Source organism: Glycine max, chromosome 11, assembly GCF_000004515.6.
Source record: "Glycine max cultivar Williams 82 chromosome 11, Glycine_max_v4.0, whole genome shotgun sequence".
Lineage (NCBI taxonomy): Eukaryota > Viridiplantae > Streptophyta > Magnoliopsida > Fabales > Fabaceae > Glycine > Glycine max.
The window spans coordinates 6,840,386-6,865,942 of NC_038247.2; the positions used below are offsets into that span (position 1 = coordinate 6,840,386).

Here is a 25,557-nt window from a genome sequence, read left to right on the forward strand (position 1 = left end):
CTACGTTTTATCCTTTTTAGAAAATCGTTCACTTAATTTTTCATGAAATTTATAAATTAATCCTAATCACTTCAGACTTTTTTATTGAGATTACACTTAGCTGAATCTTGAGTCGAAATTTTATTGAGGTCAATTTTTATGCATTAATCATACTTGAACATCTGCTTTTTATGCATTAATTCAGTCCTTCAACCAGCTGTTGAATTAATCAAACTAAGCCCCCAGCTGAACCAATTCAATTCTTAAAACAACGTTTTAATGGCCCAGTCTTGGAATGGACCACATCGAGCTCTAGGTAATATTAGGTCAAGCCCTTTCTATTTTACATTTTTTTTTTCTCTTCATAGTTCATACCCCTTTTTTAAAAAAAATAAATAAATATTCAAAATAGTTTGCTCTTTCCTCTTCTCCTTATCGGCTTCCCCATCCTTGTTTTTCCTCTCCCAAACATCCCCTTCCTCTCAATGTTATACCCTCTTGACAATATTAAAAATCATACCAATCATAATTTTTTTGTTGATAGACAATATATAATTTTTTTTCACTTACCTTACAAAACATGACTATTGAACTTTTTTTACTGATTAGATATATAATTTTGAGAAAAAAATACTATATAAAAATATTTTACACTATTATAATCACAAAATATCATTTATAGTTCGATAACTTATTAATTTTTATAAAATTATTTTAAAAATAATATCAATAATAATATAAAACAGATTTTCTTTTACAATATGTTAATGTATTTAAAAGATAAACAGTACGAGAGAGAGAGAAAATATAAATCAAAATTATAGATTTAAAATTATAAGATATTAAAATTATAATTTAACGAAAATAATCTTAAATTAAAAATAATTATTTTATTGACCTTTCTAGACTGAAAATTTTGATTAGAGGTTTTACTTTTACAGTACTTTGATACACTTAAGAGATAAACAGTGTTGGAGAGAGAAAGAGAGAGAGAATCGATGGAGGGTGAGGAAGGAGGAGGCATAAGGCTGAGCAAGCGAATCGCGAACGGAGAGGTTGACTACAAGACCAAATCCGGCACCGCCTGGAGCCACTCCTATCTCAACCAGAAGCCATGGCACCCTCTCTCTTACCCCAACCAACGCCGCAAATGGATCGCCGAACAAACCCACGCCAATCGCCAACGCCGCACCGAAGAGGTTTCTCGCGAGGCAAGTCTTTTTCTCTCTTCATTCCAATTCCTTCCTTAACAACAATTCATCTTCTTATCCCTCTGTTTGCGTCTTATAATTGCAGTTCGCTCAGGAGCAAGAGTTCTTTCGCCAAACCGCTCTCATCTCCAAGAAGGAGAAGGAAAAGGTTCGAATCGCATCCTCTCTCTCTCTCTTCGTCTTTTCTCGTTTCTTGAATTTGAAATTAGGGTTTTGTGTAGGTGGAGCTCATGCAAGCTGTTAGTTTCATGTACGTTCGTCCTCCCGGTTACAATGCCGAGAGCGCCAAAGCTGCCGAGATGAATGAGGAGAAGAAGAAAGAGGACATGAGCAAGGGGCCTAGTGCTGATGATGGACCTTCCTCTTCCATGTACCTCCTTCATCACTTGCTTTGTATATCAATAATAACAATAATGAAACTAATCTGTTACTAGTTTTTAGTTTTTGTGTGATTGAATATGTTTGTTTATTACTCGTCTCCTAGGCCGCCGCAGAGTTCCTCGCATTTGAACGAAGAGAAGAAGAAACCGAGGCCCAAGGATGTTTTCGGGCGGCCTCTTCCGACTGAGGAGGAATTCGAAGTTCTTAAAAATGCGCCTAGGTATGTCGATTATTATTATTTTTTGTTTGGTTTGTGTGTTTATATTAATGCCTGGCTTGTGTATTCAAAAGCTGTCCAATGATGTGTTTGCTTATACTCTTCCAATGATGGCAGCCTTTGGTGTCAAGAGACGAATGTGTTGTGTGGTATTCCAAAGCTATCTAATGATATGCTGTTTTCCAATTTGGTTGGATTGCTTGGGAATCAGAAGTAGAATTGATTGTACTAGGGAATACGACCATAGATTTTTTGCAGCACATCGAGATTACTTTTGATTGTGTTGTCTCTATTATGGGCTAAATACAAGTTAGAACGAACCGATCTCTGAGAGAAACTGAAGTTCTTTATCATTGACTCAATTCGATAACTGGCTGGCTATTTTGACATGTTGATTTACATTTTGTCATTTTGGCATGGAGATGTATTATTCAAGTTTAATTGCTGCTATGAGACCCCATGAACTTCTGTAAACCTATTTAATTGTACTTTTAGTAACTGAATGGTTTTTAGGCTGGAAACAGGAGCTCCTGCCAGGGTGAAACCTTTTGGAATTGAAGTTCGTAATGTAAAATGCTTAAGATGTGGGAACTATGGTCACCAAAGTGGTGATCGCGAATGTCCCTTGAAGGATGCTATAATGCCTAATGAGGAAAGCAGATTGAAAAGAGATGATCCCTTGAATGCTATCCTTGCCCACACAGAACCTACTGAGGTTAGTTGCTCATTTAATTGAACAATTGTTTTTCAAATTTACAACTTAGTCTTTGACTTTGTATGTGACACCCTCTACCTTATACATATATGTACTAATAAAAGGAAAAAAAATCATAATTAATTAAAAGTTTTTAAAACACATTTAAAAAAAATCCTTTCAACAGAGTAAAAGGTTCACATTCACTTTCTTTTACATCATATTCAAATTTGTCCAAATAAATAATAAAGTCATCTCGGCTCGAATAAGGCTGTCTAAGACTTCATACAATTAATATAGAAACCTATATTCCAATGTCACATCCTATCAGAGCATCGTGTCCCGACGTCCTTCAGCACAAGGTTCCTTAAAGTAATTTACCTAATCATCTGTTCTTCCGAACACAATTTAAGATCATCACAGGATCCAAACCCAAAGAACACACAGGGAGTGAGTTATCACATTCCTAACTAATTGAGAGAAATAAGATAACATGTAAGTATAAATATCATATAAACAAAATAAAACTTATTTAAACATAATTCACGTCATTTCACCATTTTGTCACTCAACATCACAACACAACACATCTCATTCATTTTTACAACATTTACGTACTCAAGGATTAAAACACAATATCACCTAGTCAATCAATATCGATAAATACACAAGCGTTATGCAACATATACACTAAGACTCAATATTATATGCAATGTGGTACCATGTCAGTGAAAAACATCGTTAGGCGCCTAGGAGTACATGACAAGACAAACCAAACACTAGTAAGTTAGGTTACTTTCACTAGGTAAAATTATAGGGAGACCAGTCAGGATCATATTGTTTTGTGAGAATGCTCTAACCATGTGGGATCGACACAGGCTTATAGGAGCACTCAAATCGAGTGTATTTACCCTCAAGGCCTACACTCCGAAGAGTCCGTCAGAGCTTCTTCCTCCTGATTCGGGTCCAATCCAGAAAACATTTTAGCACACAGATTCTATTTATAAACTATCTATGAACTGTACAAAACACACAACTCCTCAATTGTTTTTAAAATAGTTTTATCTCGATTAAACTCGTCGGGTCCCTATAGTGGTTCTCATCACAATACTCGTCGTCCTTAAAGGGTCTTAGCATTAACTCGTCGCCCTTAAAAGGTCTTATAGTCGTGCGATTGTACAATTCATAGTTCATAACTCAATATATACAACATCTCAATCACATACATACTCAATGTATCACATACACTCAATCTCAATCACAATGATATAATCTCAATTTAACACGTTATCACACCTCATGAATCATATACACTTTACCTATGAACTATGCAATACACGCAACTACTCAATTGTTTTTAAAATCATTTTAACTCGTCGGGTTTTCACAGTGGGTCCCATCACAATACTCGTCGCCCTTAAAGGATCTTACAATTGTATGATTGCACAATTCATAGCTCACAACTAATTATACATGTATTTTACATCAAAAACATAAAAACATCAAGAACACTCAAATTTATCAATCAATTCTCATAAGAACATCAATTAGTACGTAAAACATAACAATATTGTATTTATAATCTTAAAGGAAAAATTATAATTCAATAAACATCCCAAAATAAACCTCAATTTAATTCTTTAAGGATCCATACACATGTTCATTCAAACTCCAATTGCGATAAAATCATCCCTTACCTCTAAGCGGGCTCACGTGTGTATTGCGACAGTGATAGCGGCATCTCTAATGATTTTCTGAGATTTCTCAAGTTTTTTCTCTAATTGCTCTAATAGGGTTTCCAAACGTTAAAAAGAAGGAAAAGAGATTGAAGCCTTCATTCCACTGTGCGATGAGTATTTCTCCCTCCACAGACATTATTTTGCAAATCCCAACAGTGAAGATGTGTGGAAATGAATCGCGAACCACATATCAAAATTTTACGACAATCCAACGGTTAACAAATCCGGGATCGTAGTTTTACCGAGACAGTTTTGGGTTTCTGCGAGAAAAGAAAAGGCTACGATGCAAAGTGTATTTCTCTCAGCTCCAACATGATTTCGAAATTTCCAATAGTGAGAATGTTCGAAAATGAATTCCAAACCTGGTGCTCAAATTTCACAACGATCCAACGGTGAATGAGTCCAAGATCATCGTTTTTCTGAGACAAGTTTGATGGTATGCGGAAAAAAGAGAGAATTTTGGGATGAGGAGAGGAGAAAACAAAATTGAGAAAAAGAGGAGGTATTGTCTGTGTGAAAACTGACCTAATGCTATTTATAGGTAGGGTACTCACAACCTAATATTTATTATATTTATTTATTTTTATTATTTTATAGAAAGAAACTATTTTATTTCCTATCAAATGAATAACCCTTTTTATTTTCTCTCAAATCATTATTTTAATAAAGTTATTTCTCCTTATTCATTTAATTACAAAAACCTCATCATTTTTTTAAAACTCTATTTATTTATAAATAACAATTTTTTTTTTTAAATTAGTTTACGAAAAATGGGATGTTACATTTTGGGTTGGTACACTTGTGTGTCGGTAGAGTTTAGTTTCATTTTTTGTTGACAAGTTAACTAATTTGAAAATGGATGTTCTAGGTATTCTCTTATTTCTAAACTCTTCTATTAAATAATTAATACATTGTTCTCCAAGTCCATTACAATATTTGAAGCTACGGAATTGCAATATACTTATCGTAACTTGCTTATAAAATGAATATAACTCGTGTCACTGTGAGATGGCTTACTTGTGATCACAAACTGGTGTTCACAAATGTTGAGAATTACATTTGCAAAAATGTCATTTCTGCCTATCTTACTTTAATCTCAATCCCAGTCTCTAATTAGTTCAAGATCTCTGGGACATAATTTCACGTGCAGCCAATTGTTGAATATGTGATAATTTAAGCAAGCAATTAAGAATTTAAATTTGGTAATTTGGTATCCTGCTGTTTCTAATTATATATTTTCATACTATTCAAGGGATAATGCTTCCTATACATCACACTACACTATCCATAGTCCATTCATTTCTATTACTTCATTGATAGATTCCTGCCCTATCATTTACAAGTTATGCCCATCTCTGATGAGAGTGGATTTCTGTGAGCTTGTTTTACTTTTGCTTGCCATAGCTGAAAATGAAAATGTTGTAGAGAGAGATTTTACCTGGAAAGCTTTTTTGAGTGAAATAATCAAAACGGAATATGCATTAATTTGGATGAAAAGGTTAGTTAAGAACTTGGAAAGGAAACACTATCCCTTACAGATGATGGGGAGAAAATGTGAATTCAGGAAGATTTTGAAAATTCAACCTTAGCTAGGCAATTTTAGATTGCCTTCAGGTTTTCTAAAATCCATAGACAATTTTAGCATACCTCCCGCCAATGTTCTTTATTGTGCTCATTTTGTTGCTGGGAACTGCATTTTTATATTTATGTCGTGCAAATTGTAGTCTTGATGCAATGAAGATGTGTATTACTATGCTTATGCTAAAAAGATGATATAATATTGACATGTTTTATGGTATTGTTCGGCAAATGATGCAGCCCCTAAAATGGGAGCTCAAGCAAAGGCCAGGAATCAGTCCCCCTCGAGGAGGGTTCAAACCAGATGATCCAAACCAGCAGATAGTTGCTGAGGAGGACATATTTGATGAGTATGGAGGTATGTACTAGCAGCTCTAATTTTTTAAGTTATGCCTTTTAACTGTTGCATATTTGTCCAAGGAAACCATAATTATTGCCTATTTTTCAGGTTTTCTTGGTATGGATAATATCCCCGAGTTATTAACCAACTTTTCTAAAAAACCGAAGAAGTCCAAAAGGAGCAAGCACAAAAAGCAGCAACAAATAAATTCAGATGGTGAAGCATCATTGGATGATGGAGAGCGGAGGTCTAAGAAAAAAAAGGTTAAGGTAAACAAAAAGAAGCGAGATCGTGCAAGGTCAAGCTCATCAGAAACTTCAGTCTCTGAAGAAGGTCATGGAAAGAGCAGACAGAAGAGTTCCCATTCATCAGAAGATTCGGACAGTTACAGGAATGATCGAAGTAGGACTAAACGAGAGCATTCCTTTTCGTCCAGAGTTTCTGACCGTTCTAGGCATGGTCTGAGTAAGCATAGCAGAAGAAAGCATGCTTATTCATCTGAAGATTCTGACAGTCAGAGGGATGATCAAAGTAGAAAGAATATACAAAAGCACAAGAGCAAAGATAGCAAAAAAAGACATTCATATTCATATGAGGATTCTGGTCCTGCCTGTGATCATGCTGATAACAGGAGCAGGGATGCACTTTCTTATTCATCTGACGATTCTAATCATCAAAGACAGCCCAAGGTTAAGAGGAGCAACCATAAGCACTCATCAACAGCCCATTGTGATTCTCAAAAGTATGACAGAATTTATGGTTTTGATCGCTACCAAGGAAATCAGAGCAGAGCTGTGCATTCTTGTTCATCTGAAGATTCTGATATCCACAAGGATGATCAAAATAGAAGAATCAAACAAAAGTATTGTGATACGCCCAAGGGTTCTGAGTATCCTGAGAGTGATATGAATAAACAGAACAGAAAAAGGCAGTGGTATTCATCGAAGGATTCTAGTGCTGATGGATATCATAGAAGTGAAAAAAGTAGATATGAGCATTCTTATTCATCTGATTATTCTGATCATCGTGAGAAACATCATAAGTCAAGAAGGAGCAGCTACAAGCATTGAATAGTTCATTGCAACTGTCAAGCATCACAGAAATTATTAGACAAGGCAGAGTAGATCTTCGTAAGGGATGCCAAAATAGTAACCACCAATGCCATCGTTATGGCAGTGTGTCCATACAAAATAGTTGTTTGATGTATTAAAGAGGAAGTAAAAATTAGTGCACCATGAATTCGTTGTATTATTTGTGTTGTTTGCCACATTACCTTCGTGTTACAGAGTTGGCATTCCCTTTTTTATTTATTTCCTCCTTTTAATAAAAGATTTTTTTTTTGCTCCTATGAGAATTTTTAGATTAAGTTCTTTTAAAGTTTAGAAGGTAAAATAATTCCAATCGTTAATAAGAAAACTAAAAATTGACATTATGTATCTTTGTATAATTCATGAATATGTTCTTTACCTTTCATTACATGAAAACTAAATCCAGAATTTTTTTTCACTCTTAATTAAAGCATTTTCATCCTCAAACACTTATAGACTATGGGACTCTTCAACTACTGAATTCAAACACGTTTAAACTCAATCAATTTATGTTTTCTTTTTCTTTTTATTCAATTTAATATTTTTAGGCTTTAATTTGTCATTTTTTTAATTTAGACTTAAGCTATTTTTTCATCCACATTCTTGATGTGAATATAACTGAGAAAGTTTGAATGCTAGCTTATAAGCTAGTCCCATTGACTCACATGATATATGACACTAATAATTTTAATTTAGAAAGCGATCACAAACCGAAGTTAGAAATAACGGACATTAAGCCCTTATTTCACAAAACTGAAAATAATGAAATAGCCGAATACAACACAGAACGAGAGAATGACAATTCAGTTCATTTTCCTTTAATAGTTTACTTTTCAATTTCTTATAAAGAATAGTGAAAGCAAAAAAAATAATGAATCGTTAACTCGAGTAATTTATATGGGTGATATGGAATCACATTAGTTCATGAATAGCACGATTCAAAGTCATTAGATTCATGTGATGCAAATTGTTGGATAGTCAAATTATGTGCTTGTTTGGTTGAGCATTCACTGTTGTGAACATGCATCAACTTTGAAACAAAAATTACTTGTTTGTTCATTTTGAAATTTTTTACGTTGATTTGTTGGAAAACACATATCCTTGACTCAGATGCAAACACCTATATATCAAATCGTGTAATGTAAAATCATGAATAGCTGAATAACCATGGTGATGATGAACACAGGCTTGGAAATATCATCCATATATACTAAAACCCTAAAAATGTGAAACAAGACAGTGGAGCAAATAACACCACTTTCTTCTTTTTTGACAAAATAACACCACTTTCAAAAAACCCTAAGTCTGATACCACAAATTTCCATGTCTCTTACCGGTTTGGTCACAGACCACGTACTTGAAGACAAAATGACCTATTTAATGTACTAGAACAAGTTATAATCATTAACAGTACCATCAAAGCTGTGAATATCAGCCAGATTTCACAAAATGGCTAGACAGCAATTTAGCAATCTCTGTGAACCCAACCTTATCTTTCCCCTCAAAAATGGTCTTCAGCTTTTCATCACAAAAGATCTCCTTCTTATTTGCTGGATTCTGCAAAAGAATAGCTCTGTCATGCCATTGTATAGACAGCCAACAATGAAAAGACATGAACGGTGTGGACAAGATAAAAAGGTTCCATGAAACAAAATAAATTATCCTACTTCTATAACTAATGCCATGAAAACTTCCATGATACAAAACAAATAAAAAAAATGGAAAAACATACAGCAGAAAGATGCCAGCATAAAAAGAGAAAAAGCCAACAATGATCGAGATTGCTATCAGCAGCTCACAATTGAACTAAAGCAGCAAGCATCTCAAAGATCATGATCAAACAGAGACACTCCAAAACCAGCTCGCAAATAATATATCCCCCTTCCAAAAATCATATTATTATTGCATAATAACTATCTTAATACAAAACGATGCCTATTTTAGTCGCTGAAATTAGTCTCACTTTAGTCCATGACTTTGCAAATAATCATTCCCTTCAACCCCTTTGGGTGCATAGTGTAAAATCAAGTGAAAGAGAGCTAAAATGACTCACTTATTCCAACAGTAACCCTTGGAATTTCAAGGACAATCAGTGTGTTTGCTTTTGCTTCACGTTAGAAAAAATCGGATCCAAATTTTCACATTAAATGGAAAGCAACAAAATATAGCTTTCAGTTATTCACATCTTTACAAACATTCAGTGGTTTCAACAAAAAACCCAGCATACTGAAAGCACATTACAGCTACGAGCCTAAACCCTAAAGTGCAAAATGCCAAAAGCAACAAAATAATGTCATCACATTGCATTCGTTAGTACACTAATTATATGAAGCAGAGATAACGTTCAACATTGCATACAGAGAAGCACAAAAACAAACGAATAGCCTCAGTTCTGCAACAATACTAGTCAGCCCCAACTTAACAAGCACAAACACAAATTCAAGAGTTAAACCTAACATAATAAGCAAAACACAATATAGCAATCACCACAAATGAAAACCTAACACATAATAATAAGCACCAAATCAACCTATACAACCCAAACACGTTTATCTTTAGTGTGAAAAGTAAGCTCTACCGAGAAATGGAAGAAAAAAAAACTGAAAAACGAAAATCGTAAAGAAAGACAGCAGCATTGAACGAAAACGGAAACAAGACCTGAAGATTCTGCAGCTTGATGTAGGCCCAGACTTTCTTGACGGCGTCGGTTCGCGACACTTGAGGAGCGCCGAGGAAGTCTCCGAGCTCGGAAGACACCGGAACCACCTTCTGTATGCCGGAGTTGGTGGTCCTAGGCGCGGCCGGCTTTTTCACGGCGGCTTTTGCAGCGGCTCCGCCGGACGGAACGGGTTTCTTCTTGGCCGAACTCTTCGACGCCGCGGCCATGAACGCTCTCCCGGCGATCGCTCCGAAAACCCTAGCAGATGCCATGATCGTTCGCTAAAACCCTCTTTCGTTTTCTGATTCTGTAAACCCTAGAGTGCGGGAGAGTAATAAGAGTGTGAGAGTTGAGGTTTTCGGCTTCCTCCCTCCTCGATGATCCCACGGTACTTTTCCATTGTTACGGTTCTTACATTTAGGGATGACGTGGCTGGTTTCTATTGGTCGTGAGCCGCTGATGAGTTTGTAGAGGCTGACGTGCTCGAATTCGTGTGGTGCCCAACGCCTACATTTGAATTTTTACAATGAGTTTTTTCTTTTTGTGAGTTTTTCTCCCCCTCCGTTTCCCGCCTGTGCCTCCTGATGATATTGTTTCCAACAGTTTTTTTAACTTTTATTTTAGATTTAACGTGATTTTTTATCTATCATCTTTTGTAACGGGTAATAGATTACCCCTACTTGTAACTGACCCTATCTATTATTATTCTATATAGAAAGCATAGTGAAAATATTGTGGCAGACACATAAGTTACGTTTGTTTTTCATTTCCATATTAAATTGAGGATGTCCGACGTCAGATTTTAGTCTTATTTAAGTCTCTTTTTTTTTGTTAATGACCTGAAATTGGTTAAGTCTGATTCAAGGTGGGTTTTTTGTTTTCTATTAATATGCAAATTTACTTTTTTTTAAAAGTTCTTAATTATTCATGCACTCTTATATAATGTTGGATTATTGTTCCCTGGATACCATTGTCATTTTCTTTCTAACAACAATATCCAGAACAATTTTATTCTAGCACTTACTTTATTTGCATGAACATAAACCACATAATTTTTTTTTTAACAAAAATGACTAATGTGCAGTTTGTTGTATCTAAAAATAAACCAAGAAATCGTTATATTTTAAATACCACATTTATTACTTACTAAAGATTTAGTTTGTAAACATATTTTGAAATAAGAAAATGTAAATTTATATTAATATATTTATGGTATACATACTATAATATATATTAATGTAAATAGTTATATACATATATATTAATATAACTTATCAATTTAAAAGATTAATGCAAGAATTTTAATTCTTTATTGAATATAGTTATGTTTATTAAATATCTTTGGATCCAATCAACATAAAGGTAAAGTCTTCATCAACGGTTAAGCATTTCTTATTTTTTTCTTTAATTATTAATTAAAATATAATATTATGACTATTTTTTTCAGGAAATTAATCATTTTAAATATAATTATATATTTTAAAAAAATTAATCATTTTTGTCCTATTAACTAAATTTAAAAATAAAGTATGTATATATATATAATTTTTATCCTTAACTATTAATGAAACAAAGTGTAGTAAATTATTTTTAAATTTAATTACACATCTATAAAATTTTTAATTTTAATTATTATTATTTGTAAAATATAGTGTAAAACAATTAATTGAATATAATTTTAAACATCATAATGGCATAATATTTAATATTAATACTTTATCTAAAAATTAATAAAATTAACATTTCAATTTTGTTATGACAATAATTTGATACGACCACATTATTTAATCATAAATGATGATTTATGATAAATTTGTAATCTTTTATAATAACCTATCTTAAAAATCATAATAATAAGAATAGTTTATAATTCTAATATGTTGACCGTGTAAGTTTTACAATCCATGATCATTCAATTCTAATTTAAAATACGCATTTACAATCAGAAACTAGCTTATGATAATTTTGTTAGTTTTTATAATACAACAATTATATTAAAATATAGCTTAGGCATGAATTTCAATTGTTTGATAATTTATATCGATAGTATATATCCATTATTTTTTTAAAGAATATACTGAACTAAAAAAATTAAAAAATAAATACTATGTCTATACTTTATACTTTATAGTACTTACACAGCAAAAATAAAAAATGAACTCCTTCAATATTAGGTATTTTAAAATTATTTGTTACGAACACAATGTTCTTGTTGATTTCTATAAGTTAGAAGGAAGGGTGGGAGCAGCCGCAAGCAAGAGGTAGCGAATCAGATTGAGATGGGGTCGTTTGGTCGGAGAAGCATGTCCACTGTGGCGAAAGCGGTGGAGGAAATCACCGGCACTGGCAACACCAAGATCCGCAAATCTTCCAGCGAGCTCTGCACCTTCCTCGGCATCCCTCGCCAATCTCGTTCCGAAATCGCTCTCATTCTCTCCAAGTTCATCAAACTCTATAATTTCAAGGTTCACCCACACATCCCCCCCCCCCCCCCTCCCCCCCAATTTTATTTAACACTGTGGTTAGTAATGTTGAAATTAGGGTTTTGTATTGACAGTGATTTGTGGTGTGCAGAGTCCCGGCATTAAGAAGGACAAGATTTGGGAGCAGAATTTGCAGACACTGTTGCGTGGCAGAAACAATGTTGGTTTTCCTGAGATTGCGAAGATACTGTCTCCGGAATTCGGTCATGGCGCGATTAATGTGAAGGACAGTAGTATTGGGGATTCTTCCGGGGACGCCACCAAGGGGAAAGGCCCTAAAAAAAAAGGGAAGTCCTCTAAGAAGTAGGATAGGACTTGCACATGCTTTGAAATCACCTTCTTCTATGACCCAATTAAGTTTGATGTTTGAAAGTTGAAAATTTTAGCCTGTTGTGACTGGTTTGGGTATTGTGTGTTGTTGTCTTCACAATAATTTTAGCGCATCCATTACTTACATGATATGCTTGTTCATTGGTTCAAGGAACAGCAAAAACTGTTTTGTTTTTTGATCTTTTGTTTGTTGCCATAGAAGTTAAACAATTCAGATATTATGCCCATCAATGGGTGGGGGAAATGGCAAAAAAAAGAAAAAAAGAATGGTCATCTTCTCATTTCAATTTTGCAATGCTTGCTTGCTATCTTCAAACCACCCAACCATAATTTAGCATTTCATTGTATGAAGTGCTGTCATGAACTATGAACAGTAGCCAAAGATGTTGTAGAAGTTCTGTGGTTGTTTCTTTTAAAGGTATTAGATTTGGAGTTTTTTTCTTTCATTTTTCTATGGCTGCATGTCATGTGGCATAAACATCAGTTTTCTTCTATTGACTGTTAGTTACTACTTCCTAGTTTCTTTGTTTCCTTTCTAATGTACCAAAATAAAGCATTACTATACTCCCTGTATATAATTAAACTGGTTAGATAAATGATAACTAAATTTGAAGATAATATTATGTAAATTGGTGATTAATCCATTTTGACAATTAGCATATAATAAGATATGGTAGTGCAATACTTGATATAGAGTTAAAAAGCATGGTAATCATTTTTTTATAAAGTTGAAGTTGCTTGCAGCTTAGGGAAATCAATTCAATAGGTTAGTAGCGTGTTGAATTAACGTTAATTCCCGTTGAACATGAATGCTTTGTGAGAGCAGGATTTCCATTCAATGTGAATGCCATTTACAATGTCATTTACTGCATTGGATGTGAAAATAGAAGCCATTTGCGTTAGGAGTATGTTAAATTTTTGAAGTGAATGAGTGGAAAAAGAGATGGAAGAAAAAATAAAAGAAGAAAAGAAAATAATAAATATGATGAGAAATAATGAGAGAGATAGGAAGAAAATTGAGGTAGAGATGAGATGGAAGAGAAACTTAAAACAAAATATTATTTTAAATTATGTGCTACGTTCTATTCAACAAAAAATAAAAATAAATTATGTGCTACATTCTAATCCACTTTGACATGAATCATATTGTTTGCGGTTGCAAACAAATATAAACTAGTTGTTTTTAATAATGTTTGCCTCTACAATTTCAAAGGTCATTAATTACTAATTTATTTTAATTTATAAATGTATATTTTTAAAAAACTTTTAAGTATGATAATTTATTTAAAGTTTTAATGAAATTATGAGAATCTATAAAATAATTTATTATATACTATTTTCTTAATTATGTTTTTAATCCTTTAAATTTGAGCAATATTTTTTAATCCTTTAAATTTAAAATTATTTTTTTACTCCTTCATATTCTTTTTAATTCCTTTCAACAGCACAAGTAAAACATGAAATAAAAAGTCACAATTTGTGACAATTTTTTATGGTTAAAATTTGTTTATTATTTTATATTTTAAAGTATATTTCTGACGGTTAAAAACTATTATAATTAAGTCAGAAAAAAAACAAAAATCCACCAATAGTTCTAACTTGCTTATATTAAGGTAATTCTAACGGTTTCAAACCGTCATAAAATCATACTTTAAATATAAAATATAAAATTAAATTTTGATGATAAAGATGTCAAAAATTATGAATATTTTATTTGTTATTTGACTCATAATTTAAAAAAGAACATCTTACCGGCATTGAAAAAATTACTTTAAATTTAAAGGAATAAAAAAATGATATATATATTTTTTATTTAAATTAAAAATTATGAGTCTCTTAATTCTTTGAATCATATTGTGTGACTGATACAAAAGAAACTTACACAAAATGAAAATTGATCCCAAATTCTTCTATTAAATACATTCTTCTATCTGAATGTAAAAGAACTTATGCAACAACTATAATATCTACTAAGATAGTATTTTTTAACATAAATCATAAATACAAAATTATACTATAACCTTTTTAACCAAAAAAAAAAAGACCGACAACTTTTTCAATTCCGAAGATATCTAGATTTAGCTAGGAAAAGATCCGAGAAAATCCAACCGTCCATTCTGCTTTGCATCTATCTCATCAAATCACCTATCCTCTTTTGCCGCTCCCTTCTGATCCACAGCCGTCCTTCAAATTCCGGCCGGCCAATCTGCAATTCCGATTTTCCTTCGATCTCTTGCGAATCCCCTTTCTGCACCTTCCTAGGGTTTCATTGACAACATGACTCTTTCCGATGACGAAGACGAGAATCTAGCTCAATTTCTGGAATCAGAAGTCCTCTCGGAGGTCTCTGACAAGGTATTCCGATTGTTCATGATTTTAATTTTTTGTTTTCGCGTGTTAAATGGTAGATTAGGGTTTTGAAAGAAAAGGTTTGTTTTTTAATTGGTTTTATTGGAAATGGTGGCGTGGTGGGTTTAATTTGAGCGGCTGTTGTTGCAGGAAGAGGAAAATGTGGAGGAACCGAAAGCAAAGAGAAAGCGCGTGGAGGAGGATGAGATTACTAAGCAAAAACAAAGTTCTGATTCATCATCTGCGCCCAAGAACATTGTTGTCAGTAATGGGGTGGTGCTGAGAAGGATTGAGACTGGTTATTTCAGTCAAATCCCACCTGAGCTTTTCAATCATATCCTTAAATTTTTGTCCTCCGAGGTTACCTCTTGGCACTTTTTTTTTGTGCGCGTGTGGAAATGTGTTTTTTTAATAGTTTTTAACTGAGAAATCCCTTTAATTGTGGCTCTCTATGTATATGGATTTTATTTTCTTGTCTGCCTTGGTAAATGAATTAGCTTAGCTGACTTTGGTTTTGTGATGGGTGCAGGACCTTGTTTCTTGTTCCTTAGTTTGTAGGTTTTTGAATTATGCTGCATCGGATGAGGCATTATGGCGTCGCTTGTAAGTACATATTGTTGTATTACTTTTTGCTACTCAAAGTTGAAACTTTTCAAGTGTTGTTGACATGATATTTGTTTGAGATTTAGCTTCAGATAGGATAGGTTATATGGACTGGTTTTTGAATTATATATTGTTTTGATTTGGGAGTTGATCTCAGTCAATTAGCCAGTGTTGATGTTCTACTTGACTCAGGAGTGCCGGTCCCATATCTGCTGGGTATGAGAGACGGAACTCCCCCATTTGAAGTGGAGGCTCCCCCCTATTTTATCAGCTTGGCTTTGAGGAGTTGGTTCTCCTCTATTTCAATAGTTCTTGTTATTTACGTTTCCTTGTTTAAAGATATGTATTAAAATACATGAATCTTATTTATGCCTATTGTCATGGTAAAATTTGTTCAGGTACTGTATGCGATGGGGCATTCTTCCCCCTACAAGGAAGTTAAGGGAATGCCCATGGAAAAAGTTATACATTCAGGTGTGTGCACATTTTACATTTCTGTTTGTTGTAGTAATGTTTCATTTTTCTCTTTTGTGCATTCATCAATTGGTGATCTTTGGGTGAGCATGCTGATGGCATTAACTGAAAGTCTGAAACACATACTAAACTCAAGTGGTTGAACCCATTTCAAACTTCATTTTCTTGGAAACTGAAATGGAATTAGTCAACCTTGCTTTGTGAATTTATTTGTGGATCTCACCTTTTGTGCTGTCATTATGCAGCGTGATGGAGAGGACATGGTTGAACTTGTTAGAAGCTGCCAAAATGAGTTTAAGGAGTACTACATTCAAATGCAAGCAGCTAAGCGAAGTCAAGCACCTCATCCTTCACAGGTAATAATGGAAACTATCATAGTGTGGAAATATATACTGATATATTTAGACCTTTCAGCTATCTCAAAAACAAAGGTAGATTAACATATAACATTGATTGTCCTTATACAACTTTCCATGCTTCCCAGCCGTCCCTTCTTTCACATGAAGTGGGGAAGAGAAAGGGATAGATGTTAATTTTATATAGTAAGCGTATTTGCTTGTGCTCTTAGTGTATCTATCCTAATTGATATTTGTAATGTTTTGCTAATGTTGTGTCACAAAGTAAATTTGTATCTTCAATATTATGACCTCTTTTAAGTTTTCATCTATTTGCTTTTTTTATACCTCTATAAAGTAGATGCCTCTTAACCATTTCTTATTTCTCCCCGTATATTTTGCATGTGAAGTTGAAGGACGATAGGATAATCCTTGACAAAACATTAGCTGATCAAGTGTCATCATGGAAAAGCAGCAGGGGTCTAAGTGATACAGTGGTGACTGATCATGCTTGTTCTGGGGAAACGTGCTCTTACTACCATATTGGAGATGTATTTATTTGTGAGAAGACTGGACAAGTTCATGGTGAGAAACATTAACTATGACATGCTCCTTTGTGCTTTAATTACTTAAAGAATTTTTTAACATTAAATTTTAAATCTTTTGGTCTGGGGTAGAGCTTATAATTTGCATTTATTTTGTAGTTTGTGACGATACATGCAGAGAATTAGTTATGGATCCCACAAACGGGCTTTTGGTCTGTACAATATCAGGGCACTGTTTAGATAGATTATTGTCACCTTCGGAAGAAATGGAGCCTGATACTGTAAGTCTGAAAGTCCTCTGACATAATTTTGTATATTGTTTACTGTAAACTTAAAGTTATAGTTAAACTTATTTATCAAAATTAAGTTAATGTCAGTTTCTATATAATTTATCTTCCTCATGGTTTCTTATTCTTTTGAAATTTCAGGAGCAGCAGCAAGGTGGTGTGGCTGATGAGGCAGAGCCATTTATGGGATCTGGCCGTTTTGGTAAACTTGTCTCTTTGGCTTTGGATCCCTTTTCTTTTGAGGGGAATCAGCTTGCACCTGCATCTCATTATTCTGACTCATCTTATCCATTTTAACAGCACGAGCTTATTTGCTGGGATACAATTGTGCTGATGAAAAGGAGCTTGAAGCTACTTTGAGGTTTTGCTGATCCCCACTTTGAGCTCTTCTAGAGTGGATGATCCTATGTCTCATCATTTACCTATTAGTATCTAACATTAAATATTTTGCAGTTTCTCTTGGTAGAAGAATATTTCCTTAGTCTCAGTTGAATTTCAGTAGTAACAATTTCTTTTCTCGTTACTGCAATTGTTGGTTCTTTATGTTACAAAAGTGATCATTGGTGTGACATTTTTAGATTGGTATGCACCAAAATGATTTTGTCAATAGTCGTATTACTTGCTTCCCACTCAAAGGCTTAATTGCGATGTACTACCTATTGTATGAACATAGGTGACTTTGGCACGTATAGTTTTAAATTTTAATTGCTTAAATTAAGTATTTGTACTTTTCAAATTAATGAAATCTAATTTATTCTTATATTGGTATTTTTTTTATCCGTTGAAATTGAAGACAATATCAGGGATTTACAATAACTTATACATCATGTTGAGTTAGATATTTTTGACAATCTTATATTAGTATGAATTATAATATTTTTATATATATATATATAATTTGCAGAGTTAGTCCCTCTATTCAATTTTTTAATTACGTTCTCAAAGTTTTCTCTTATCACTTGTTTGGCGTTACATTATAATTAGTCAAAAGACCTTAGCTCTTGTTTTTCTCATGTAGTGAAAACACTCGAAAGTCACCAATGCATTTGTGGTAAGTCTATCTGGAACGAATGCACCACTTTTTTTTATTAAGAAGGTAGTAAATATTTTATTGTTGGCGGTTGCGCTCCATTATTGATAGTATTTTTTTTATAAGCATTATTGATAGTATTTTTTTTTATAAGCATTATTGAGAATATCTAGAGCTAGAATTATCTTATCTTGACAAAAATTTCAAAAAATGTAAAACAAAGTTGAGTACAATTAAAACCTGAAGCTTGTTTTAGGATGCATATGATAATGATAATGATGTGGGTAAGAGGTAACTAAAATGGAGAAATAATTTGATAAAACTCCTGGTTTGCCTTCTTTCTCTTCAAATACTCTTCCCACCTCATATTTAATCTTTGTATTTTGTTTCTTTTTTTTTTTTTGGTGAGAAGCTTTACTATGGAAGAAGTTACAATGTGTTTGGATGGGTGATAAGGACCCAAATCACGATGTTTCATCATGATTTTTCACAACAATGAAGAGTAGCTTTAAGGCAACCATGATTTTTCAACGTGATTCTATGTGTCTTTAAACACACATTTAGTACATGCTTGGGAATGCGTTAGAATCATGTTGAATGAAAAAATACACTTTCTAATGCAAAAATTACAAAGCAGAGGAAGAGTTATTTTCGCGTTGCATTTAGGAGAATGCAGACACAAATGCACTATAAGCTTTTGCATCTTTTGAAGAACTTGACGTGGAAATTAAGTAAATAAGTGTGTTTCGAACACGTATGCAAACATATAAGTTCATATAATTTCTTCCTGGTTAAGTAGTTCAATTAGCTTTCGTTGGCTAGCTTCCTACGCACCCATTTGCTATCTTTGAAGGATATCATTTTTTTTCTTCTTCATGTCTCCTTTATTCATCTGAGAATCTGCCAAAATAATTCTTCACCCCATGCCTCCAAATTTGCCCCAACACGAGCCATGTTCTTAGGTACATTTCCACCATAAGCCATGAGTTATAGACCACTTCTTTACATTCCTTATCAAGCCATACTTGTTCAAATCAGTACAATTTGTTTTTTTTTCTCCTTTGCTTTTTGTCTAGTCAGATTTGATACACATGACTCTTTCCAGGTCTTCAACAAGGACTATTTGCCAAAACACATCCAACCTCTTTTCAATGATATCAGGTGACTTTCTCCTATTAGACCTTGTAAACCCAAGTCGGATAGTAGGCAAGCATCCACCACTTCTTAAAATTGTGAACAATAAAACCACATAAAATCAAGGGAGTATTTCTGAGCCTCTCATATTATTATATATAAGAATCAGATACCCTCTTAATAAAAATAAAAATCGCATTATAGCGGTCTAGTTTCTCTTTCCCTTGTTATATATATAAATGGATTCCCTAAATCAAGCAAAATTGATATAGAAAAAAGAAAGTGATAGCATAAATATTATAAATTTTTTCACTCTTAAAAGTAAGATTCTCAATGAATTTATTCACTCGTACAAAACGTTACATTAACTTTTTTCTTCAAAGAAATTTATTCCCTTTCTTAACAAAATTTAAGTATTTATTTCATATCCACTTAACAAAATGATGTATCATTAGCCATACTAATCTGAGATTATAGCATGCATTAGTAGGCAGAATTAGGGGCATTCGTTTTTTTTAAGAGAATTAGGGACACTCATAACCTATACAATCTTGAAGTAAAAAAAAAAATATACAATCTAATGAGAAACAAAAAAAATCCAAAGAATTGAAAATCAAACAGATAAAAAAAATGAAATATTTTATTGCATTGGATTGGATTTGGTTTTATTAACCGATCCAATTCAATCCAGCTCATGTTTTTTTTTATTTCTTATATATTTACAAAACTATCACATAATTTATACGTATTAATGAAAAAATTATTTAATTAAAATAAATTTTTACTTTCAAAAAGTTAGTTTCAAATATATTTCTCTTAAATTTAAACTATAGTATATGTTTAATTAAATAGATTTTTTCATAAATATATATTAATTAAATATTGATTTAATTATTTCTCTTAAATTTGATTAAATATTTATCTTCAATTATATTTGATTAAATATTTCTCTTAAATTTAAACTATAGTATATGTTTAATCAAATATTGCTTTAATTATATTAACATTTTTCCGCTCATAAATATATTTTTTCTTAAATATTTAATCATTCAAATCAATCAAAATTAAATGAGTATTTACAAATCATCACTCAACTAATATTCTGTTAATTAATTTATTCTTTAAGATTTTCAAAGTAAAAGTTTAAACATTTTAATGTATCGATATGTTTTTTATTATTAATAAAACAATTACATGACTTTTTAAAATATTCATAATTTATTATTTTTATTTTTAAAATGTTTATAATTTTATTTTGCCATTAATTCCATACATAAATTCCCCGTGCAAACAAAAAAAAGTTTTAAGGAAAAGGTGAAGCAAGTAGCAGGTGGCTTTCTAGGTCCCATCCCCTAATCAATAAATTTATTTCCTTAAGTAAGGTAACGTGTCTGTGCGTGTTTTTTTTTTTCAGTATCCTGATCCTTTTTTTTTTATATATTTTATAGAATATATCCTGTTCCTATAATAATCATCATAATCATTATTATCGAAAGTGGGAATTTCCACGTGTCGCTATATGAGGGGTTCAAATGCATGCCTAGACGCGTCGCTGCCGTGTAACGCTAACTCGTTTCTTTGGCGCTCGTTCATTCATCAATAAATAAAACGCACACCTCTCTCCTCTGTTCACAATAAATCCCTATTCCAATTCCAAATTTTCAGTTTCTTCCTCGCTTTTCTGCAAAATCATCTAAATCCGTGAGTTTCTTCTTTCTCTTTATCCTTTTCCAATTACCCGTAACTGTCCAATCGTTCAGTGGAATATGTTTTCTACCTTCTTGATCTGCATATGAATTTCTTCCTTTTTTATTTTTGAAGAAAACCATTGATTTTTTTCTTCTTCTTAAATGTATGTACCAAACCAATATGTTGTATTTATGTGTTACATTTCTGTTGATTCATAGACCAACCAATGTTGCTTTATTATAGTTTATAATTCAATTTAATAATTTCGAGATGCTTAGGTTAGATGATATGGTTTCTCCTGAAATACATCACCTATGTGTTCGCAATTGTTTAGTCAATAATGAAAACAAAAGTTCTGCTTTTGCTTGCAAGATCAGCTCGGGGATTGTTTAATATTTATGGCTTGGATTGGAGAATGCCCATTATATTGTTATTTGTAAAGCTATGCGTGATTTTTTCCTCGTGGTTGTGTAATCAATGTGTTAATTTTTTGAATTAGCAGGTTTCTGATCCTGAATCATCAGTTTTTCCCTTGAAAGATGGGAGGTGGCAAGGACAAACACAATGAAGAAGAGAAAGGAGTTTTCTCACATCTGGCTCATGGAGTAGCTCAAGCTGCTCATGGTTACCCTCCAGGGGCATACCCTCCACCTCCTGGGGCATACCCTCCTTACCAAGGGTACCCACCTGCTCATGGCTACCCTCCACAAGGTGGCTATCCTCCGGCTGGTTATCCCCCTGCTGGCTATCCTCCTGCTGCTGGTGGTTACCCCCCTGCTGGTTACCCTCCACATGGTTATCCTGGATCATCTGCTCCACATGGTATGATTTCTCGAATTTTATTCTTCATTATTAAATCTTTAATCAGCAACACTAATTATTACAATTCCGTTGTATAACTCTTGAAACTACTTTGGGCTAATGGTTTAACTGGAACTTTTTGAGATTTGAGATACTGGTGTTGGTGTCTTCTAAACCAGTATATAATACGTGTGATTTACGTTGCAAATTCCACATCACATGCGGATTGTTTAGCCTTTAGCTGAAAAAAAATCATAATTAGTGAGATTTCTAACTTGAACCTTTGGTAAATGGTAACTGGTAATTAGATTTGTGAATGCATTATCCCCCCTCATTTTTCTCCTCAATTGTTATCGTAGTTTAATTTTGTATTTATTTTGGCTGTCATCTATTATGTTTGAAACTTGCTATGTGTTTATATGATTGTATTTTATTCAAACTCAGTTTACTTGTGCATTGCCTATTGGAAAGGTTTTTCTGCTGACTATATTTATAGTAACATGGTTGAAAGGATCTAACTTAAGTGATTTGTCATTAGGATCTCATGCGCCTGGGCACGGCGGTATGGGGGCATTGCTTGCTGGTGGTGCTGCTGCGGCAGCAGCTGCGTATGGGGCTCACCATGTTTCCCATGGCCACCATGGATATGGTGCATATGGAGGATATGGACACATGCCCCATGGGAAATTCAAACATCATGGCAAGTTCAAGCATGGAAAGTTCGGCAAGCATGGGAAATTTAAGCATGGGAAGTTTGGCAAGGGTATGTTCAAGAAGTGGAAGTGATGATATTATATTAATTTTCTGTACATACAAACCGCGATTCTGGATGCTGCTGCACATTGCTTTTATAATAAACTCTACTTTGTTTGATGTCCATCTATATTTTGGTGGAACTCTAGTATTTTTTTTTATAGTCAAAGATGTATCATCCCGTTCATATTCTATTATTCTAGAAAGTGCTTATTCTAGAAAGTGAACGTCAAATAGATGATGCTCTGGATATTATGTGCGAGCTTGCAGTTGCTTTAGAAAAGCATTGACTTGTTCATGCCTTTTCTGTTTTTTTGCTTTGTATACCATTTTTAGTTTTAGCCTTTGTTGGCTTTCTTAGACAGAACGGAGTCATCACATTCATTGTCTTTATAGTCTATACAAGTCTCCAAATACACGTAATATAATACACGTAATATGTTTTATAGTCGTTCATATAAAGACTTTACGTGTATTTGGAAACTTGGATGTATAGACTATAGTGTTCTGGTGAAAATAATTTTTTGTTGGAGACAGTACACTATTGGTTCATATTCAACATAAAAAAACTTGGATGTTGGGCTAAGTGACAAGTCAAAGCCATGCTTTCCTGTTGTCTATGTAAAATTTTTTTCTACCCACTGCTTAACAAAATTCTATTTGAAATGGGATACTTCAAAAGGGTTTGATACTTGACACGACCTTTTTCTTGTCATTAATTAGTTAGATTCATATACCTTGTTCTTGAACCCCCAATCCTAAAAGTTTTCTAAGTCTGAATTTTATCCAACTAAAATTTCTATCTTTATTCTTAATCAAATTTCAATCCTTAATCTTTTTTCAATTGTTCAATTTTTATTCGAATTGTGATAATTACTTGGCCAAAAGCGCGGTCCCTAGTAGACAATCACAACAACAAAGTCTGATAGGTGAGTAAAAATATCTCTGAGATGGAACTATAAGTTTCTTAGTACTAAAACAATACCTGCAATACCGTGCACTTGCTCATACATTCAATGTCCTCCTATTCCCTATAGCCCAAACCTCCTAATTAGTAGCAAGCTTTTGGCTAAAATGGCTATGGTTTTCCATGGACAAGAATCATTGCAATTTGACTTCATTGCAATTTGGCTAAATGTCATAAAGACAAGCAATTTAGTACTAAAAAAAATAGTTAATAATTTATAATTAATTTGTAGTTAATTATATATATATATATATATTGTAGTAAGGACTAAAATACAAATTACAAGAATTAAAAAAATCATTTTTAACTATAGGAAAAAAAATTAAAATACAAATTATAAGTATTAAAAAGATCATTTTTAAACTAAGAACTAAAAGAGAATTAAAATGTAAATGATAGGGACTAAAAAATCATATTCTAGAGACTAAAAAATATGTGAAATTAATGAATAATCTAATCTTTATTTAATATTTTGTTTTTTTTTAAGTGTAGTTTGATTTGCAGTTAATTTTCATTCAGCAAGAAAAAAAACTTGCATTTATTTTTGTCGTATGTTTCATTAGTTTAATATTTGATTTTTTAAAAATAAACTAAATGTTTACTATAAAAAATTAAAATATCACTAAAATTAATTTTTAACTCATTTATGATGTAATTTTAATATATAAATATTTTTTTATTGATTTAGGATAAATAAAATTGAGTCGAGATTACAATCACCTTTGATCAGCTTTTGCCCAATTTCAAGGCTCTAACTCCAATTCAAGAGATTCATTTTTTTCTTTTTATTTTCACTAACATTTTGATTTACATTAGAAGAAAAAAAAAAGAATATGTTCAAAATCGGATTCGAAAATAAAACCGATCCAGAGACCCGATTTCGGTTGCATGGTGGAGAAGTAACCCTAATGCTATGCTATATGGTTTTCTGAACGTTCTCACCACACGCCTCCTCTCTGAAAGTTTTCTAAGTCTGAATTTTATCCAATTAAATTTTTTATCTTTATTCTTAATCAAATTTCAATCCTTACTCTTTCTAATTGTTCAATTGTTATTCGGATTGTGATAATTACTTAGCCAAAAGTGCGGCCCCTGATACACAATCACAACAACAAAGTCTGATAGGCGAGAATAAATAACTCTGAGATGGAACTATAAGTTTTTTTAGTACTAAAACAATATCGTGCACTTGCTCATACATTCAATGTCCTTCTATTCCCTATAACCCAAACCTCCTAATTAGTAGCAAGACATGCCGAAGCTTTTGGCTAAATGGCTATGGTTTTCCATGGACAAGAATCATGCAATTTGACTTCATTAAGCATTTTATATTATCTTGGCTCAGTGTCGGACGTTCATACTATAGGCTCCTAGAGGCTGATCGAAACTCCCAAGCATGCTTTATTCATAATTTATACATTGTAACTCCTCCAAACTGTTTTGGCAAGATCATTGTAGCCCAATTAACTGTTTGCACTTTCCCATGCCCTGAATGATCGCCCCAAATAAAGGCTCCTTGAGTACTTTGAATCTCCTGAAGTATTAACTCTTGGGGAATAAAGAGGGTTATCATCGTGTAAATAGGCAAAAATTGATGAATTTAGATGATTATTTTTTTTTTACTAAAATCAATTAAAAAATTAAATATACAACTTGACAAAATATTTAAAAATTATGAATTCAAATATACAACTCTCAATAAAAAAATCCTTTTAGAGTTTAGTTTCTTCACATTGTAAAATGGGCTAGAGAAGCAGGTTTGGTATTTTATTTTAATAATGAGTTATTTAATTAAGGTATAATTACTTTATTCTTATAATTTTATTGTACTTTTACGTCTTTATAATTTTAAAGTGTTTTTTATAATATTTATAATTTACCTTTTAATTCT

The 25,557-nt window shown here is 32.8% G+C and overlaps 5 protein-coding genes across 6 annotated transcripts; 4 read left to right on the top strand and 1 right to left on the bottom strand.

The window, feature by feature from the left end:
* The first annotated feature begins 897 nt into the window (after nucleotides 1-897).
* LOC100788280 (uncharacterized zinc finger CCHC domain-containing protein At4g19190) lies at nucleotides 898-7,485 on the top strand. The gene is made up of 7 exons (XM_003538878.5): nucleotides 898-1,190; nucleotides 1,276-1,338; nucleotides 1,412-1,560; nucleotides 1,675-1,791; nucleotides 2,302-2,503; nucleotides 6,040-6,157; nucleotides 6,248-7,485. Exons 1-7 carry the CDS (start codon nucleotides 978-980, stop codon nucleotides 7,207-7,209), a joined length of 1,824 nt encoding a protein of 607 aa, XP_003538926.1. The 5' UTR covers nucleotides 898-977; the 3' UTR covers nucleotides 7,210-7,485.
* Nucleotides 7,486-8,415: 930 nt separating this feature from the next.
* LOC100795307 (upstream activation factor subunit UAF30) lies at nucleotides 8,416-10,482 on the bottom strand. The gene is made up of 2 exons (XM_003537661.5): nucleotides 9,886-10,482; nucleotides 8,416-8,784 (listed from the first exon to the last, which is right to left on the bottom strand). The coding sequence occupies exons 1-2, from the start codon at nucleotides 10,156-10,158 to the stop codon at nucleotides 8,659-8,661; spliced, it is 399 nt and encodes a 132-aa protein (XP_003537709.1). The 5' UTR covers nucleotides 10,159-10,482; the 3' UTR covers nucleotides 8,416-8,658.
* A 1,580-nt stretch (nucleotides 10,483-12,062) lies between these two features.
* On the top strand, nucleotides 12,063-13,090 carry LOC100306154 (SWIB/MDM2 domain-containing protein). The gene is made up of 2 exons (NM_001251491.3): nucleotides 12,063-12,351; nucleotides 12,461-13,090. The coding sequence occupies exons 1-2, from the start codon at nucleotides 12,166-12,168 to the stop codon at nucleotides 12,674-12,676; spliced, it is 402 nt and encodes a 133-aa protein (NP_001238420.2). The 5' UTR covers nucleotides 12,063-12,165; the 3' UTR covers nucleotides 12,677-13,090.
* Nucleotides 13,091-13,243: 153 nt separating this feature from the next.
* On the top strand, nucleotides 13,244-19,598 carry LOC100796362 (F-box protein SKIP31). 2 transcript variants are annotated; one of them, XM_041006660.1, is made up of 11 exons: nucleotides 13,244-15,054; nucleotides 15,199-15,408; nucleotides 15,578-15,651; nucleotides 16,050-16,125; nucleotides 16,371-16,481; nucleotides 16,871-17,045; nucleotides 17,165-17,286; nucleotides 17,434-17,494; nucleotides 17,593-17,653; nucleotides 18,311-18,343; nucleotides 19,428-19,598. In XM_041006660.1, the coding sequence occupies exons 1-11, from the start codon at nucleotides 14,977-14,979 to the stop codon at nucleotides 19,573-19,575; spliced, it is 1,149 nt and encodes a 382-aa protein (XP_040862594.1). In that variant the 5' UTR covers nucleotides 13,244-14,976; the 3' UTR covers nucleotides 19,576-19,598. The 2 variants fall into 2 exon arrangements, with proteins under 2 accessions (XP_040862594.1, XP_003537711.1); XM_003537663.5 differs by lacking the exons at nucleotides 18,311-18,343; nucleotides 19,428-19,598 and having other exon boundaries at nucleotides 13,264-15,054; nucleotides 17,593-17,899.
* Nucleotides 19,599-20,864: 1,266 nt separating this feature from the next.
* Nucleotides 20,865-22,997, top strand: LOC100796891 (glycine-rich protein A3). The gene is made up of 3 exons (XM_003537664.4): nucleotides 20,865-21,157; nucleotides 21,648-21,967; nucleotides 22,485-22,997. The coding sequence occupies exons 2-3, from the start codon at nucleotides 21,685-21,687 to the stop codon at nucleotides 22,730-22,732; spliced, it is 531 nt and encodes a 176-aa protein (XP_003537712.1). The 5' UTR covers nucleotides 20,865-21,157; nucleotides 21,648-21,684; the 3' UTR covers nucleotides 22,733-22,997.
* The last annotated feature ends 2,560 nt before the right edge of the window (nucleotides 22,998-25,557 follow it).

Coding starts and splice junctions, on each gene's coding strand:
- LOC100788280 (XM_003538878.5), top strand. CDS start 978: ATGGAGGGTGAGGAAGGAGGAGGCATAAGGCTGAGCAAGCGAATCGCG. Junction 1,339..1,411: donor CCAAGAAGGAGAAGGAAAAG/GTTCGAATCGCA, acceptor GGTTTTGTGTAG/GTGGAGCTCATGCAAGCTGT. Junction 1,792..2,301: donor GTTCTTAAAAATGCGCCTAG/GTATGTCGATTA, acceptor AATGGTTTTTAG/GCTGGAAACAGGAGCTCCTG.
- LOC100795307 (XM_003537661.5), bottom strand. CDS start 10,158: ATGGCATCTGCTAGGGTTTTCGGAGCGATCGCCGGGAGAGCGTTCATG. Junction 8,785..9,885: donor TCAAGCTGCAGAATCTTCAG/GTCTTGTTTCCG, acceptor ATTCTTTTGCAG/AATCCAGCAAATAAGAAGGA.
- LOC100306154 (NM_001251491.3), top strand. CDS start 12,166: ATGGGGTCGTTTGGTCGGAGAAGCATGTCCACTGTGGCGAAAGCGGTG. Junction 12,352..12,460: donor TCAAACTCTATAATTTCAAG/GTTCACCCACAC, acceptor TGTGGTGTGCAG/AGTCCCGGCATTAAGAAGGA.
- LOC100796362 (XM_041006660.1), top strand. CDS start 14,977: ATGACTCTTTCCGATGACGAAGACGAGAATCTAGCTCAATTTCTGGAA. Junction 15,409..15,577: donor TTAAATTTTTGTCCTCCGAG/GTTACCTCTTGG, acceptor TGATGGGTGCAG/GACCTTGTTTCTTGTTCCTT. Junction 16,126..16,370: donor GGAAAAAGTTATACATTCAG/GTGTGTGCACAT, acceptor GTCATTATGCAG/CGTGATGGAGAGGACATGGT.
- LOC100796891 (XM_003537664.4), top strand. CDS start 21,685: ATGGGAGGTGGCAAGGACAAACACAATGAAGAAGAGAAAGGAGTTTTC. Junction 21,968..22,484: donor TGGATCATCTGCTCCACATG/GTATGATTTCTC, acceptor ATTTGTCATTAG/GATCTCATGCGCCTGGGCAC.